At 38.8% G+C, this 17,938-nt stretch overlaps 2 protein-coding genes across 5 annotated transcripts in view; both read left to right on the top strand.

The window, feature by feature from the left end:
• The window catches only part of WDR43 (WD repeat domain 43), a 254,939-nt gene that overhangs the window by 124,630 nt on the left and 112,371 nt on the right, over positions 1-17,938 (top strand). The window lies entirely within an intron of this gene.
• Positions 1-17,938, top strand: part of SPDYA (speedy/RINGO cell cycle regulator family member A) — a 39,151-nt gene that overhangs the window by 6,489 nt on the left and 14,724 nt on the right. For all 4 annotated transcript variants that reach the window (XM_050754022.1, XM_050754020.1, XM_050754019.1 and 1 more), the window contains 3 exons: positions 1,804-1,862; positions 5,029-5,114; positions 11,982-12,153. In XM_050754022.1, coding sequence (XP_050609979.1) covers positions 1,804-1,862; positions 5,029-5,114; positions 11,982-12,153 — 317 coding nt within the window. The remainder of the gene's footprint in view (positions 1-1,803; positions 1,863-5,028; positions 5,115-11,981; positions 12,154-17,938) is intronic.

The raw sequence follows: 17,938 nt of genomic DNA, 5'->3' as shown, positions 1-17,938 counted from the left end.
AAGGAAAATACCTGGCTGTACCATTTTAGGTAACTTAAGAACTATAAATAGAGGCTGGGTGCGGTGGCGCATGCCTGTATTCCCAGCACTTTGAGAGGCCGAGGCGGGCAGCTCAGCTGAGGTTAGGAGTTCAAGACCAGCCTGACCAACGTGGAGAAACCCTGTCTCTACTAAAAATACAAAATCAGCCGGGTGTGGTGGCGCATGCCTGTAATCCCAGCTACTCAGGAGGCTGAGGCAGGAGAATCGCTTGAACCCGGGAGGCGGAGGTTGCGGTGAGCCAAGATTATACCATTGCACTCCAGCCTGGGCAACAAGAGTGAAACTCTGTCTCAAAAAAAAAAAAAAAGAAAGAAAGAAATATAAATAGAATTAATGGGCCAGGCGCAGTGGCTCATGCCTATAATCCCAGCACTTTAGGAGGCTGAGGGAGCAGATCACTTGAGGCCAGGAGTTTGAGACCAGCCTGGCCAACATGGTGAAACCCCATCGGGCATGGTGGCACATGCCTGTAATCCCAGCTACTTGGGAGGCTAAGGCAGGAGAATCGCTTGAACCTGGGAGGTGGAGGCTACAGCTGAGCCGAGATCATGCCACTGCACTCCAGCCTGGACGATGGAGCAAGACTCTGTCTTAAAAAAAAAAAAAAAGCCAGATATGGTGGCTCATACCTGTAATCCTAGCACTTTGGGAGCCCAAGGCAAGTGGATCGCTTGAGCTCAAGAGTTCAAGACCAGCCTGGGACAACGTGGTGAAATCCCCTCTCTACAGTACAAAAAAAAAAAAAAAGTTATCTGGGCATGGTGGTACACACCTGTAGTCCCAGCTATCTGGGGGGCTGAGGTGGGAGGATCTCGAACCCAGGAGGTTAAGGCTACAGTTGAGCCGAGATCACGCCACTGCACTCCAGCCTGGATGACAAAGTGAGACCCTATTTTAAAAAGGAAAAAAAATTAGCAAGTCAGAAATTACTATTCTCAGGAAATCAGTAGTTATTCTTGGAACTTTCCATGTGACTACATTGATGATATTTTAGTGTACACAAATGGATATAAAGAAGTTATGCCTTTTTACTTAAAATGAAAGAGAGGAGACTGGCATGGTGGCATGCACCTGTAGTTCCAGGTACTCAGGAGTCTGAAGCCAGAGGATCACTTGAGCCCAGGAGTTCAAGGCCCACCTGGGCAACATAGTGAGACCCTGTCTCTTAAAAAAAAAAAAAAGAAAGAGAAAGAGGGAATGGAAAAAGGCAGATTTTTCTAGATTACATCCTGACAACTATTAATATATTTTGAGACTATATATTTTAGCCCTTTAGAATTGAAATTAACATTTTACCTACTTTCTAGATGTTATTATTTTAACAATGTGTTTGTTGATCTTTTTATCATAATAATTTTTTCAAATGTTAATTATAAATAACTAATGAATTATGAATCCTTTATATAGACATTTTCGTATGTATTTGAATAATAGAAAGTGGAATAGAGATAAATAGGAGAGAAGAATGCAAAACTAAAAATACTATTGGATATTCAGTAAACCAAACACTTCTGCCATTCTCCAGTCTGAGCCATATATTAAGGCAAATCAGATGGGTTGATGAAGGATAAAGCAGTAGTTTTTTGTACAGTCCTTGCAATGGTAAATACACCAAAGAACTGAAAATTCCACCTTAGGCAACACTGGTTCATTCATTTTTGTTTTATTTCTAAGCACTATGTGTAATCTCTTGACATAGAAATTCTTCAAAAGGAAACATTCTGTTTTTAAAAGACAAGTTATAGCTATCTTTTGTTGTAGATGACGATTTAATTCAAGATTTCTTGTGGATGGACTGCTGCTGTAAAATTGCAGACAAGGTAAATTTGGTAACAGTATAACCATTAACCAGCATTATAATGTAACTGAACCATTAGAGCTTTAATGAGACCTTATAAGAATTTTCTATCTTATTAGTTATGATTAAGAAAAGAGCTAGCGGCCAGGTGCAGTGGCTCACACCTGTAATCCCAAAACTTTGGGAGGCTGAGGTGGGCGGATCACTTGAAGCCAGGAGTTGGAGACCAGCCTGGGCAACATAGTGAGACCCCCATCTCTAAAAAATTTAAAAATTAGCCAGGTGTGGTGGCATGCACCTGTAGTCCCAGCCACCCAGCTGAGGTGGGAGGATCACTTGAACCCAGAAGTTGGAGGATACAGTGAGCTATGATCAATTGTGCCACTGCATTCCAGCCTGGACAATAGAGCAAGACTCTGTCTCTAAATAAATTAATTAAATTTAAAAATTAAAAAAAATAAGAGCTAGCCTGCGCTGCTCCTTCGAAGCAGAATCTTTACACATTAATTTTTGGAATTAGCATATAGCATAGATTGAGTCTATACTTGAAGAATTGTAGAATATTATTGATTACATTTAAATGACCTTAAATTTATATTTGTATTGAAAACAGAAAGCAGAACAGGTGTGGCAGCTCATGCCTGTAATCCCAACACTTTGGAAGGCCAAGGCATCAGAGGGTCACTTAAGCCCACGAGTTCCAAGACCAGTCTTGGCAACACAGGGAGACCTGGTCTCTAATTAAAAAAAAAAAAAAAATTATCTGGACATGGTGACTCATACCTGTAGTCACAGCTACCTAGAAGGCTGAGGCAGGAGGATTGCTTGAGCCAGGGAGATCAAGGCTGCAGTGAGCTGTGATACCACCACTGCACTCAAGCCTGGGTGACAGAACAAGACCCTGTCTTAAAAACAAAAAAACAAACAAACAAACAAAAAACACAAACAAAAAATCAGTATAGACTTAATGCATTTTAATCAGTTATTACCTTTTATCAGGTTGTGGAGAAAAAATATTCTGAGATTTACTGAGGTAGTCTGCATTTTAGTATTTTGTAAGTAACTCAGAAAACAAATCTCAGTAATTTTGTAGGTAAAATTAGTTTAACATGTTCTTTAGGAATCAGTGTTTCATAAAAGAATGTCTAACTTACACATTGGGAGCAGCGATGTTTCTATGTTCTTTAGATTTTGTTGAATGGTTAAAATTTCAGCTTTGTGACTCATGCCTGTGATTCTAGCACTTTGGGATGCTGAGGCAGGCAGATCACCTGAGATCAAGAGTTCAAGACTAGCCTGGCCAACATGGAGAAACCCCGTCTCTACTAAAAAATACAAAAATTAGCCGGGTGTGGTGGTGTGCACCCATAGTCCCAGCTACTCAGGAGGCTGAGACAGGAGAATTGCTTGATCCCAGGAGGCAGAGGTTGCAGTGAGCCGAGATGGAGCCACTGCACTTCAGCCTGGGTGACAGAGCAAGACTCTGTCTCAAAAATAATAATAATAAAATAAAATTTTCAGCCTTTTATTTTAGAAAAAAATTTCTTGTGCTAAGAATTTTCAGCTTTGTAAATGCCATTTTGTATCAAGCAGTCATATTTGAAAATTAAGCGTGACTTTACATCACTACTAGCCAACAGTAAAGGGAATGAATGGAAGGTTAGCTTGTGATTAAATACAAAGTACTGGGGTGAACATTTTTATTTAAGCTTAAGATGACAGGGATACACTAGAAGAAGGTTTATACAATTTTTAAAATTTCATTTTGGAAAATTTAAAACATACACAATTTGAAGTAAATAGAACAAACAGCCTCCATATGCCTCTCATCTAGCTACAGTAGATCAACTGTGGCCATTCTTGTTTCTTCTAATGCTTCTCACCAAAAACTGGATTATTTTGAAGCTGATCCCAGACATCCTAACATTTTTCCATAAATATTTCACAATATATCACTAAAAGTTAAGGGCTATTTTAAAACAATTACAATGTCATAATACTTTTAAAAATTAACAGTAATGCTGTAATATCAAATATACAATTCATGTGGAGTTATGATGGGTTTTTTTTTTTTCTTTTTCTTTTGAGATGGAGTCTCACTCTGTCATCCAGGCTGGAGTGCAGTAGCATGATCTCAGCTTACTGCAACCTCCGCCTCCCGGGTTCAGGCAATTATCCTGCCTCAGCCTCCCAAATAGCTGGGATTACAGGCATGTGTCACCACGCCTGGCTACTTTTTCTGTATTTTTAGTAGAGATGGGGTTTCACTATATTGGCCAGGCTGGTCTCGAACTCCTGACCTTGTGATCCACCGGCCTCGACCTCCCAAAGTGCTGGGATTACAGGCTTGAGCCACCGCGCCCGTCAGGAAGTTTTAAACTTTACGGTTTTAAGGTGCATTAAAGTTGTTGCACAGAAGGGGGCAGTGTTTGAAAAGTAACTACTGTATCTTAACACTATCTCAAGAGTACTTTACTGGAAGTTACTGTGAAAACTTGGTATCACCTTTGTGGCAAATCCTGTTACAATAGGATGAATAAATGTCTTATGAGAGATAATCTGATACATTATTGTAACTTGTTTTTAATTTGAACAGACAGAACATGGCCTATGTGCTAATAATCAGGCTAGAGATGTATCTTTCTAATAATATCTTTAAAACACATTCTCCCCATGAAAATAGAACCATGTTATTCTAATTTCTGAAGTCATTTGGAAATCATTTTAACAAGTTATTTTAAAAAGTTAGTATGGATGTCTGCAACTAACTCAAAGGGCTTAGAAAAATTATATATACACATACATACACATAAATAGAGATAGCAAACACGGCAAATTTGGTGCATCTAAGTGAGGATGCATGGCTGTTCATTTTGCTGTTACTTCAATTTCTGTATAGATTTGAAGTTTAAATTAGATAAAAGTGGGATTTTAGCTCAAACTATTGACAATAATAAAATTTAGGAGTCCGTTCTAGTAAATAATGATATAATAAATAGTCAAGAATTACTTTTCACTGTTCACATGGTGGATTACAGAAAGTAAAAAAGTAAGTACACAATTCTATAATAAGTAACACTTTATTGTTTTAACTTATTCATCAGAAAATTTTAATGTTAACTATTTTAAAGCAGTTTTCTTTGTGAAAGCAAAATATTAATATTAATTTTTAACTTTTTTCGTTATAGTATCTTTTGGCTATGACCTTTGTTTATTTCAAGAGGGCTAAATTTACTATAAGTGAGCATACCAGGATAAATTTCTTTATTGCTCTGTAAGTATACTTTCTACTAAGTCGTTTTTGTGTTATCTGTTATATATATTACACCTTATTTAAAACAGAGGCTGTTTAAAACCTTATGTATATCTTTGAATAGGCCTTCCTGTATAAATGCTATACATTTTTTACTTTAATAGGATATTTTTATGTTTTTTTCACTTACGCTATATGCCTAAGATTTCCTTTTTTTTTTTTTTTTTTTTTGAGACGGAATCTCACTCTATTGCCAGGCTGAAGTGCAGTGGCATGATCCTGGCTCACTGCAACCTCTGACTCCCTGGTTCAAGAGATTATGCTGCCTCGGCCTCCCAAGTAGCTGGGATTATAGGCACGTGCCACCACGCTCAGCTAATTTTTGTATATTTAGTAGAAACGGGGTTTCACCATGTTGGCCAGGATGGTCTTGATCTCCTGACCTCGTGATCCACCCGCCTTGGCCTTCCAAAGTGCTGGGATTACAGGTGTGAGCCACTGCGCCTGGCCAAGATTTCTTGGAGTATTCCACTTCAGTTTGTATTGCATGTTTTACATTTTTCAGAATGCTTCCATGTAAATTATCCCAAATTCTCCTCTTTATGACTTAAATATTTTTTCAAACCAGAATATTCTCTGAAATTTTCCATTAATATATAGTAAAAATCACCATCATCATTGCCCTTTTACATTGAACAACTTGTAGAAATGCTCTAAACATAATCTTTGTGGACCTATATATCTAACATAGGCATTATTCATATTTGATACCACTGGTATTCACTGGCTCTTTTACTAAACACACTGGGCTGTGACAAAGGAATACAGTTTGTTTTCCAATTCTTCCATTGACTTTATATTAGTTTATATTATCATTGTAATCTGTGAAATGATTTTCCAATCTATAGGTCAGAATTCATTTAGACTTTGTATTATTTAAGAATATATTTCCAGCCAGGTGCGGTGGCTCACGCCTGTAATCCCAGCACTTTGGGAGGCTGAGGCGGGTGGATCATCTGAGGTCAGGAGTTCGATACCAACCTGGCCAACATGGTTAAAACCCCATCTCTACTAAAAATACAAAAGTTAGCTGGGCATGGTGGCGGGCACCTATAATCCCAGCTATTCGGGAGGCTGAGGCAGGAGAATTGCTTGAACCCTGGAGGTGGAGGTTGCAGTGAGCTGAAATCACACCACTGCACTCCAGCCTGGGAGACAGAGCGAGACTCCGTCTCAGGGAAAAAAAAAAAAAAAAATATATATATATATATATATATATATACACACACACACACACACACACACACACACACATATATATATCCTTTTCTACCCTATAGCTGGATATAATGCTGCAGTTGGGAATGCATGAATGTACATATATATGGGTTTTTTTTTGAGACGGAGTCTCACTCTGTCACCCAGGCTGGAGTGCAGTGGTGCAATCTTGGCTCACTGCAACCTCCGCCTCCCGGATTCAAGAGATTCTCCTGCCTTAGCTTCCCAAGTAGCTGGGATTACAGGCACCTGCCACCACGCCCAACTAATTTTTTGTATTTTTAGTAGAGACGAGGTTTTACCATGTTGGCCAGGCTGGTCTCGAACTCCTGACCTCAAGTGATCTGCCTGTCTCAGCCTCCCAAAGTGCTAGGATTACAGGCATGAGCCACCACGCCCGGCCACATGAATATAATTTCAAGTGTTTAACTAGAAAACACATATAAAAAATATTTAAGTTGAATATCACAATAGCTGTCAGCACTGAAGATTAAGTTTTTACTCAAAGTGTATTTAATTCAGAATCAAAGAGTGATTAAAGAAATAGGACTAGACTGGGTATAGTGGCTTATGCCTGTAATCCCAGCACTTTGGGAGGCGGGGTGGAAGGATTGCTTCAGGCTGGAAGTCCAAGACCAGCCTGGACAACATAGCAGGTCTCTACAAAAATAAAAATAAAAAAATTAACCAGGCATGGTGGCGTGTGCCTGTAGTGCCAACTACTTGGGAGGCTGAGATGAAGAGGATCACTTGAGCCCAGGAGTTCAAGGCTGTAGTGAGCTATGATCACCACTGTACTCCAGCCTGGGTGACAGAGAGAGACTCCGTCTCAAAAAAAAAAAAAAAAAAGGACTAGAAGAAACTGATTTCTTTTTTTTTTTTTTTTTTTTTTTTTTTTTTTTTTGAGACGGAGTCTGTCTCTGTCACCCAGGCTGGAGTGCAGTGGTGTTATCTTGGCTCGCTGCAACCTCCACCTCCCAGGTTCAAGCAATTCTCCTGTCTCGGCCTCCTAAGTAGCTAGGACTACAGGCCCCTGCCATCATGCCCAGCTAATTTTTTTGTATTTTTAGTAGAGACGGGGTTTCACTGTGTTAGCCAGGATGGTCTCGATCTCCTGACCTCATGATCTGCCTGCCTCGGCCTCCCAAAGTGCTGGGCTTACAGGCATGAGCCACTGCTCCTGGCTGAAGAAACTGATTTCTACATGTATTCAGGAGATACATTTTCCAGTACACAGGGAAAAATGAACTCAAAATTTGGGATGATTGCTAAACTGGAAAAATATAATAGTATTAGGTAATACTGAGTACTATGTGCAAGGCACCACAAAAAATTTTAATGTAGTATTAACTCATTTAATTTTCCCTATGAAATAAATTTTTTATTATCCCCATTTTACAGATGAGGAAACTGAGAAGAAGATTAAGTACTTGCTAAGAGCAAACAAGTTAGTAAGCAGCAAAGCAGGGGCACAAACTCAGGCATGGTTATCAATGACCAAATTCAGCCATCGACCACTAAGTTAAATTGCTGTTTATATATCTCAGTATTGTATTTGTAACTTGATGCAATATTTATTTTGTGGTTTTTTCACCTGAGAATTAAAAACAAACCAAAAGAAGCTTTAGTTTAAATCTTACTAGATGCCTGAAATTGAATTTGTTTCACTTGTTTTATAAAGTTATTACCAGTAGAGCACTATTGAGTTTATGCAATAAAATTATCTGTAAGGTTGTATTGCATGTTGTATTATGTAAGCTCCATATTAAAAATAACATGAATTATAATTTCCATTTTAAGTATAATCATACTTTTTGTATGGCCTCAATAGTTCTCATTAAATATTTTCTCAGCCATAGTTCTAAAGCTCAAGTTCTTTTCATTTTTATACAGTCTTATAATGTTTCCTTTCTGTTTATTCTTATAAGACTCTGAACTTCTATTATCATTCTTCCACACTACCTTTCACAATTATTTGTTTCATACTCACTTGCCTTCTCTACTTAATTGTAGGCTCCTTATCCTTATGGTCAAGGAACATGTTACTTTTTATTTCATCTTCCAATTACTAACATATAGGAGATTCTTAATTTTTTTTTTTTTTTTTTTTTTTTTTTTTTTTTGAGACAGAGTTTCACTCTGTCACCCAGGCTGGAGTGCAGCAGCATGATCTTGGCTCACTGCAACCTCTACCTCTAGGGTTAAAGTGATCTTCTTGCCTCAGCCTCCTGAGTAGCTGAGACCACAGGCACATACCACTGTGACACCCGGCTAATTTTTTTTTTTTTTTTTTTTTTTTTTTTTGTAGAGATGGAGTTTTGCCATGTTGCCCAGGCTGGTCTCAAACTCCAGAGTTCAAGCCATCCTTCCCAAAGTGCTGGAATTACAAGCGTGGGCCACACACCTGGCCTTCTGGCTGCTTTTAAGACCTCTTTGGTGTTTGGCACTGGTTTCTTTTTAATAACCTACTTGGGATATGGTAAGCTTTCTGGATTTGAAGATTAAGGATTGATGTTTTTTGTTTTTGTTTTTTTGTTTTTTGAGATGGAGTCTTGCTCTGTCACCCAGGCTGGAATGCATTGGCACAATCTTGGCTCACTGCAACCTCCGCCTCCCAGGTTTAAGTGATCCTCCCACCTCAATCTCCCAAGTAGCTGGGACTACAGGTCCCACCATGCCTGGTTAACTTTTGTATTTTTAGTAGAGACAGAATTTCACCATATTGGCCTGGCTGGCCTCGAACTCCTGACCTCAGGTAATCCACCCGCCTCAGCCTCCAGAAGTACTGGGATTACGGACGTGAGCCAATCAGCCCAACGTGAAGATTGATGCCTTTCAACAGACAACTCAGAAAATTCTATCCACTGTCTCTTCAAATATTCCTCTTCCTCTGCTATGTCCTTTTTCTCCTTTTGAAACCAGTTAAACTTGTTATGCCTCACTTAGTCTTCTACATCACTTATTTTTGAAATTTTCTTTTTCTTTCTTTCTCTCTCTCTCTTTTTTTTTTTTTTTTTTTTTTTTTTTTTTTAGACAGTCTCACTCTGTTGCCCAGGTTGGAGTGCAGTGGTGCGATCTCAGGTCACTGTGATCTCCACCTCCCGGGATCAAGTGATCCACCCACCTCAATCTCCCAAATAGCCAGGACCACAGACATTCACCACGACACCCAGCTAATTTTTTGTATTTTTTTGTAGAGACGAGGTTTCTCCATGTTGCCCAGGCTGGGTTTCGAACTCCTCAGCTCAAGCAATTCACCTGCCTCGGCCTTCTAAAGTGTTGGGATTATAGGAGTGAGCCACTGCACCCATTCCCATCTTTGCTATTTTCTTTTTCTCTTCTTCTTCTTTTTTTTTTTTTTTTTTTTTTTGAGATGGAGTCTCGCTCTTGTCGCCCAGGCTGGAGCGCAGTGGTGACATCTCAGCTCACTGCAAGCTCTGCCTCCGGGTTCACGCCATTCTCCTGCCTCAGCCTCCCGAGTAGCTGGGACTACTGGCGCCTGCCACCACGCCTGGCTAATTTTTTTTGTATTTTTAGTAGAGACGGAGTTTCACCATGTTAGCCAGGGTGGTCTCGATCTCCTGACCTCGTGATCCACCCGCCTCGGCCTACCAAAGTGCTGGGATTACAGGCGTGAGCCGCCGACCCTGGCCAATCTTTGCTATTTTCTATCTGTGTTTCTTTGGGCTGCATTTTAGATCATTTATTTAGATTTATCTCTCAGTTCACTAATTTTATCTTCAGCTTATGTCTAATATGCTAATTAATTTCATTATAAAATTTTGCATTTATAAAAGTTCTATTTTCTTATTTTTCAAATATACTTTTCCATTTATCATATTATCAAGGTACTTTTAATTTTTTTACATGTACTGGAAATAGTTATTCTTACATTTTGTGTCTATTCCATTACTTTCAGATTTCACGGTCTGTTTCTGCTCTTGGTACCTTGTTCCCTTATGTGTTTTATAGTATTTTTATTGTAAGTTGCCTGTTTTTCTTGGAAAGTCATCTGTGAGACTTGTATTATTTCCAATGAGAAATCTACCCCATCCTAATCGTGGTGCCTGTGTTATCTAATATGTTATTTTTTCTCTACTTTTAAGATTTACTCTTTATCACTGGTTTTGAGCAATTTGGTTATGCTGTTTGTTGGTTTAATTTTCTTCATGTTTCATGTGCTTTGAGGTTCATTGAACTTCTCTGTAGGTTTATAGTTTTTACTAAATTTCAAAAAGTTTCAGCTGTTATTCCTTCAAATGTCTTCTGTCCACCTGATTTTCTGTCTGCCCTATTCAGATTACAAAGCATTGAAAGAATCCTGCATTGTTATTGATACCGGCCTTCAGAGTCTCCAATTCCACCTATTCCTTGAAGTGCCACATCAAACTGATGCTCTGTTTATTTTTTTAAATTTTTTTCTTTTCTTTCTTTCTTTTTTTTTTTTTTTTTTTTTTTTTGAGACAATCTCCCCCTGTCGCCCACGCTGGAGTGCAGTGTTTCGATCTCAGTGGCTCACTGTAACCTCTGCCTTCCGGGTTCAAGTGATTCTCCTGCCTCAGCCTCCCAAGTAGCTGGGATTACAGGCGCGGGCCACCACGCCCAGATAATTTTTGTATTTTTAGTAGAGATGGGGTTTTACTGTGTTGACCAGGTAGGTCTCCAACTCCTGGCCTCAAGCAATCCGCCCACCTTGGCCTCCCATGAGATTACAGGCGTGAGCCACCATGCCTGGCCCTCATCCTGTGTTTATGATTTTTGTTTCTTTTTTCTCTATGTATTTCATCTTGAATAGTTTCTATTGTGTCTTCAATTCACAGATGTTTTCTTTGTGGTATTTAATCTGCCATTAATCCCAATCAGTATATTTTTCATTGTAGACATTGTAGTTTTCATCTCTAGAAGTACATTTTCAATATGTCTACTTAACTTTTTGAACATACAGAATAGTTATAACTGTTTCAATGTCCTTATCTTTTATGTCAACCTTGTCAACCATGGGTATCAGTTTGGGGTTGATTTTGATCGATTATTCTCCTTATGATGAGTCATGTTTTCCTGCTTCTGTGCCTACCTGGTCCCCATCAAGTATTTAGCAGAATACTGAGTTTCATATGTGTATAAGAAAATTACCTGAATCTGGGGAAAGATGTTAAGAAAAGATTAGGAAGAATACTGCCTAACATTCACATAGGGCTGCAAATAGTGGCTGTTCCCACCAGCCAGGCTGAAAAGATTCATAATTCATGGATCTTTGAGAAGAGTATTCAGGAAGGTCTTGCTTCAGTAGTGAGGAATAACTAGCCCCAGACTGAACATTGTTCCAGATCCACCTAAAAAATCATAAAAGCAACATCTGAAAGAATCAAACTATTTCAAAGTAATTTTAACTGCATCCCAGAACAAAGCTCAAGATTTGTAGGAATAAGAAATACCTAGAACCCAACAAGGTAAAATTAACTGAATCTCTATTTTTGAACTGCATTTCTTTAAGTAACGTTAAACACCTTTCATGTGTTTATAAGCCATTTTTATGTCTTTTGGTGTGTGTGAACTACCTGTTTCTGTCCTTTACCCATTTCTTTTTTGGGTTGTGATCTTCTTTGTTAGGTATCTGGCTAATACAGTTGAAGAAGATGAAGAAGAAACCAAGTATGAAATTTTTCCATGGGCTTTAGGGAAAAACTGGAGAAAATTGTTCCCTAATTTCTTAAAGTTAAGGGACCAGCTCTGGGATAGAATTGACTATAGGGCTATTGTAAGCAGGCGATGTTGTGAGGAGGTAAGAATTTTAAAAAAACTTTACATATGTAATTTTTGTTTTCTGTTTATCTAATTATCCTTGTTTTTTAAATGTGCTTCTAATGTTTTGGTATTCTGGGTTTTTTTTTTTTTTTTAAATATGTAGAGTAGACCATTGATCATTGCCATGAATACAACTTGTGTATTACAATGTTGCTGTCTTGTTATCACCATAACTAAAAACTGTCATCCAGGTAAGCCGTGCTCACGGCTGTAGTCCCAGCACTTTGGGAGGCTGAGGCAGGTGGATCTCCTGAGGTCAGGAGTTTGAGACCAGCCTGGCCAATATGGTGAAACCCCATCTCTACTAAAAATACAAAAATTAGGCTGGGTGCAGTGGCTCATGCCTGTAATCCCAGCACTTTGGGAGGCCGAGGCGGGCAGATAACGAGGTCAGGAGATTGAGACCATCTTGACTAACATAGTGAAACCCCGTCTCTACTAAAAATGCAAAAAAATTAGCCGAGCGTGGTGGCGGACACCTGTAGTCCCACCTACTCGGGAGGCTGAGGCAGGAGAATGGTGTAAACCCAGGAGGCGGAGCTTACAGTGAGCATAGATTGCACCACTGCACTCCAGCCTGGGCGACAGAGTGAGACTCCGTCTCAAAAAAGAAAAAGAAAAATACAAAAATTAGCCAAATGGGGTGGCCGATGCCTGTAATCCCAGCTACTTGGGAGGCTGAGGCAGGAGAATCACTTAAACCCAGGAGGCGGAGGTTGCGGTAAGCCGAGATGGTCCACTGTACTCCAGCCTGGGCAACAGAGCAAGACTCCATCTCAAAAACAAACAAACAAAAAATTGTTATTTCTATTTTTCAGAGCAGCCTACTTCTATAGTACGTACTTTTTTTTTTTTTTTTTTTGAGACAGAGTCTCGCTCTGTCGCCCAGGCTGGAGTGCAGTGCTGCAATCTCAGCTCACTGCAACCTCCGTCTCCCGGGTTCACACCATTCTCCTGCCTCAGCCTCCCGAGTAGCTGGGACTACAGGCACCCGCCACCATGCCCGGCTAATGTTTTGTATTTTTAGTAGAGACAGGGTTTCACCATGTTAGCCAGGATGGTCTCGATCTCCTGACCTCGTGATCCACCCGCCTCAGCCTCCCAAAGTGCTGGGATTACAGGCGTGAGCCACCACACCCGGCTTATAGTAAGTGCTTTTATTTTAGTATATTTCTTCTGTCTAAAGGATCATCAATATATTGAAAAAGGGTGATATGAACAGACCAAAATATCTTATTTAGGATTAGAATAACACTGGAGTTGAATAACAATTTCTGCTCAATAAAGTATGTGAAATTTCAGGTTCCCAAAATTGAAACACTATTTAACATGTGTATTAAATGGTATACAATTTAAATTTTTTTTAAATCATAACTCTTTTCACATAGAATATATTGTTTCCTTGATGCTAAATCTTATTAGGATAAATCAGCAGGACACTAAAAATTTAATAATCAAGTTATTTTATCAGATGTTCTGATTTTTTTTTTTTTTTTTGAGACGAAGTCTCGCTCTGTCGCCCAGGCTGGAGTGCAGTGGCTGGATCTCAGCTCACTGCAAGCTCCGCCTCCCGGGTTTACGCCATTCTCCTGCCTCAGCCTCCCGAGTAGCTGGAACTACAGGCGCCCGCCACCTCGCCCGGCTAGTTTTTTGTATTTTTTAGTAGAGACGGGGTTTCACTGTGTTAGCCAGGATGGTCTCGATCTCCTGACCTCGTGATCCGCCCGTCTCGGCCTCCCAAAGTGCTGGGATTACAGGCTTGAGCCACCACGCCCGGCCAAATGTTCTGATTTTTAATAAAGTCAATATTTCAAACTACAGAAAAATTCTAGAGTAGAAAATTAAATGGAAAGCAGTGGTCACTGTAAGCTGTAGTATTAGTTCAGAAAAATATGATAAATGTGGGCTAGTTTATATACTTGCAAATCTTAAAATTTGATAGAATTAACTTATTCATTAATATACATTGACTTAGTGAGCACTTAGTAAGTATCTACCAGAAACTATATTATTTCTTTTAATTTAAAAATGGCAGCCAGGCATGGTAGCTCACATCTGTAATCCCAGCACTTTTGGAGGCTAAGGTGGCCTGGATCGCTTGAGTCCAGGAGTTCAAGACCAGCCTGGGTAACATGGCAAAACACCATCTCCACAAAAAATACAAAAAATTAGGTAGGTGTGGTGGTGCACACCTGTAGTTCTAGCTACTTGAGAGGCTGTGGTGTGAGAATCACCTGAGCCCAGGAGATTCAGGCTGCAGTGAGCCATGATTATGCCACTGCACTCCAGCCTCAGCAACAGAGCAAGACCCTGTCCCAAAAAATAAAAATAAAAAAGGCTTGAACAATAATAGCAGTATTACATCTATTAATTACAGGCAGTAGGGATATGAATGTTTGTTATATTATTCCTAATGCTTTTTCATAATTTTAAAATTTAGCAACATTTAAAAAAATATTAATGGAACTTATTTTTCCTCTTCAAAAAGGTCACCTTATTTAAATGAATTTAATTCCGTTATCCTTATCACAATACTTTGTTTCTTTCTGTAGCACTGAATAAAATTTGTAATTATTTATTTGCTTATCTATTGTCTAAACAATAAACTGTAAATGTAATGAAGTGAAAAATCTAGTACACTTCTAATATCTCCCATCTCTGTCCTCACACTTCAATTACAACAATCACGCATTATTCTCTTTTACTGAGAAAACAGAAGCAGAACAGACTGTCCACATGCTCACATCTTATCGTCCATCCTACCTACATGCCTACCCCTATATTCTGCCTTCCCTTTGTTATTGTGAAAGAATGATCTTTGCTCCTATCCCAGTCCATTCCCTCTACTTGTGCACTAGATCTCATTTTTTCTTGCTTTCTCAAGGACATCACATTCCAGTAATTGTCCCCTTTCCAGCATTTCACATTTTTTATTTTATTGGATCACTGCCATCAGAATATAGAATTGCTCTAAGATATCCATCAATAAAAATAAAAACGAAAACTTTATCCCCCAGCTACCACTACATTTCTCTGCTTTGCCTTCCTTATAACCAAACTCCTTGAAGAATTGCTTGTATTCTGTCTCTACTTCTGTTCTTTCCATTCTCTTTGAACCTGTTATATAAAGTCTTTTTTCCCTCATTCTGTAGAAACTTGTCAGGCCACCAAATATCTCTATATGGCCAAATCCCAAAGTTAATTTGTAGTCCTCAATCTACTCAATATAGCAGCATTTGACACTATCCCTCATTTCTTCCTGAAACACTGTTTTCACTTGGTTTTGAGGATACCAGGTTTTTTTCAGTCACTTTTGCCAGTTCCTTTTTACCTCACCAACTTCATTAGAGTGCCCCAGGGCTGACTTAGGATCTCTTCTCCTTTCTATTGGTATTAACTTATTAGGTGACCCCATTCACTCTCAAGGCTTTAACACTAACAACTAATAATTTCTTCCAATTCCAGATCTGCATACCAAATCGCCTGTTGATATTTTTTGTCTAATTGATACCTCAAACTTAACATGCCTAAAATTGAACTCCTGACTCCTTGACACAGACCTCCAGATCTGCTCCTCCTGCAGTCTTCCACATATTCATAAGTAGCAACTCTATCATTTTAGTTGCTCGGGCCAAAACAATTATTTCCATTTACCCTTCTTTTTCTTATATTTGTACCTTGAAAAAATATCCAGTATCCTACCATTTCTCACCACCTCCACCACTAATAGTGTACTTTTAAATTGTCACCTCTTGCCTCAATTACTGGCATAAGTTTCCAAATAGTCTCTCCACCCCCCACCTTTTTTTTTAAAAAAAAAAGACAGGGTCTTACTCTGTTACCCAGGCAGTGGTGTGATCATGGCTCACTGCAGCCTTAACCTCCTAGACTCAAGTGATCTCCTGCCTTAGCCTCCCAAGTAGCTGAGACTACAGGCATGTGCCACCATGCCCAGCCAATTTATTTTTTGTAGAGATGGGGTCTCGCTATGTTGCCCAGGCTGGTCTCAAACTCCTGTGCCCAAGCAATCCTCCCACCTTGGCCTCCCAAAGTGCTGGGATTGCAGGTGTGAGCCACCATACGCAGCTATAATCTATTCTTCATACAGCTGCCAGAGTAATTTTTTTTTTTTTTTTTTTTTAGGTAAGTCAAATCATGACTTCTCTATTCAAAAGCCTCCAGTATCTTCCAGCCATACATAGGGTAAAAGACAAAGTCCCTGTCATGGTCCAACATGGTCTATCAGCCCTCCTCTCTTATCTCTTTGATTTCATCTCAAATCTTTGCTCTTCCATTCAAGCTACACCAGCCTCCTTACCTCAAAGATACCAGTTACACTCCCATCTCATGGTCTTTGCACTTACTATTCCCATAACCTAGAATGTTGTTCCCCAGATATCAGTATGCTTCACTTCCTAACTACATTCAGGATTCTGCTTAAATGTCACCTCAGAGAGACCTCTCCTTATCACCTTATATAGAGTAGTATCTCCCTCCATGGAATAGAAGTGCCCTCACAATTATGTTCAATTGAATTTTGACAAGGGTACCAAGAAAATTCAATGGGGAAAGTGTAGTCTTTTCAACAAATGGTGCTGGGACGACTGGATATCTACATGCAAAAGAATGAAGCTGAACCTCTGGTTCATACCATATATAAAAATTAACTCAAAATGGATCAAAGACCTAAATGTAAAACCTAAAACCACAAAACTCTTAGAAGAAAACATAGGGATAAGTCTTCATGACCTTGAATTAGGTTTCTTAGAGATGATACCAAAAGTAACAAGTAACAAAAGAAGATATAAAATAGACATCATCAAAATTAAAACCTTTTGTCCTTCAAAGGATACCAAGTGAAGAGATGACCTACAAAATGAAAAAAATGTTTTTGCAAGTCATCTATTTGATAAGCGTCTTGTATCTAGAAATATAAAGAGCTTTACAACTTAACAATAAAAAGACAATCAATTTAAAAAATGGGCAAAGAATCCAAATAGACATTTCTCCAAAGTATGCAAATTGCTAACACACACACACACACACACACACACACACACACACTTGAAAAGATGTTCAACATCATTAGCTGTCAGGAATTGCAAATCAAAAGCACCATGAGATATTACTTCACACCCACTATGATGGCTATAAACAAAAATAAAAGTATTGGAGAGGATGTGGAGATACTGGAACACTCATACATTTCTTATGGAAATGTAAAATGGGGAAGTTGCTTTGCATAACAGTCTGACAATTCCTCACAAGGCTAACATAAAGTTACCATATGACCCAGAAAGTCTAGTCCTAGCTATATATGCCAAAGGATAAAAACAAAACTATGTCCACATAAAAAACTTTAACATGAATGTTCATAGCATTATTCATAATAGCCAAAGTAGAAACAACATAAATGTCCATCGGCTGATAGAATGGATAAACAAAATAAGGTATATCCCTACAATGAAATATTACTTGGCAATTAAAAAGAATGAAGTACCTGGTACAAACTACAATGCAGGTAACCTTGAAAAGATTATGCTACATAAAAGAAGCCTGTCACAAAGGACAACATATTGTATGATTCAATTTATATGAAAGGTCCAGAATAGACAAATTCAGAGACAGAAAGTAGATTAGTAGTTACTATGGGCGACAGAAAGGAGAAAATGGAGTGTGATTGCTTTATTTATAGAGTGATGAAAATATTTCAAAATCGAGTGTGGTTATGGTTGCTCAACTCTGAATATATTGAATATCAT

Source organism: Macaca thibetana, chromosome 13, assembly GCF_024542745.1.
Source record: "Macaca thibetana thibetana isolate TM-01 chromosome 13, ASM2454274v1, whole genome shotgun sequence".
Classification (NCBI taxonomy): Eukaryota; Metazoa; Chordata; class Mammalia; order Primates; family Cercopithecidae; genus Macaca; species Macaca thibetana.
The sequence above is the reverse complement of the archived record's forward strand: the minus strand, read 5'-3'. Positions and strand labels throughout refer to the sequence as shown.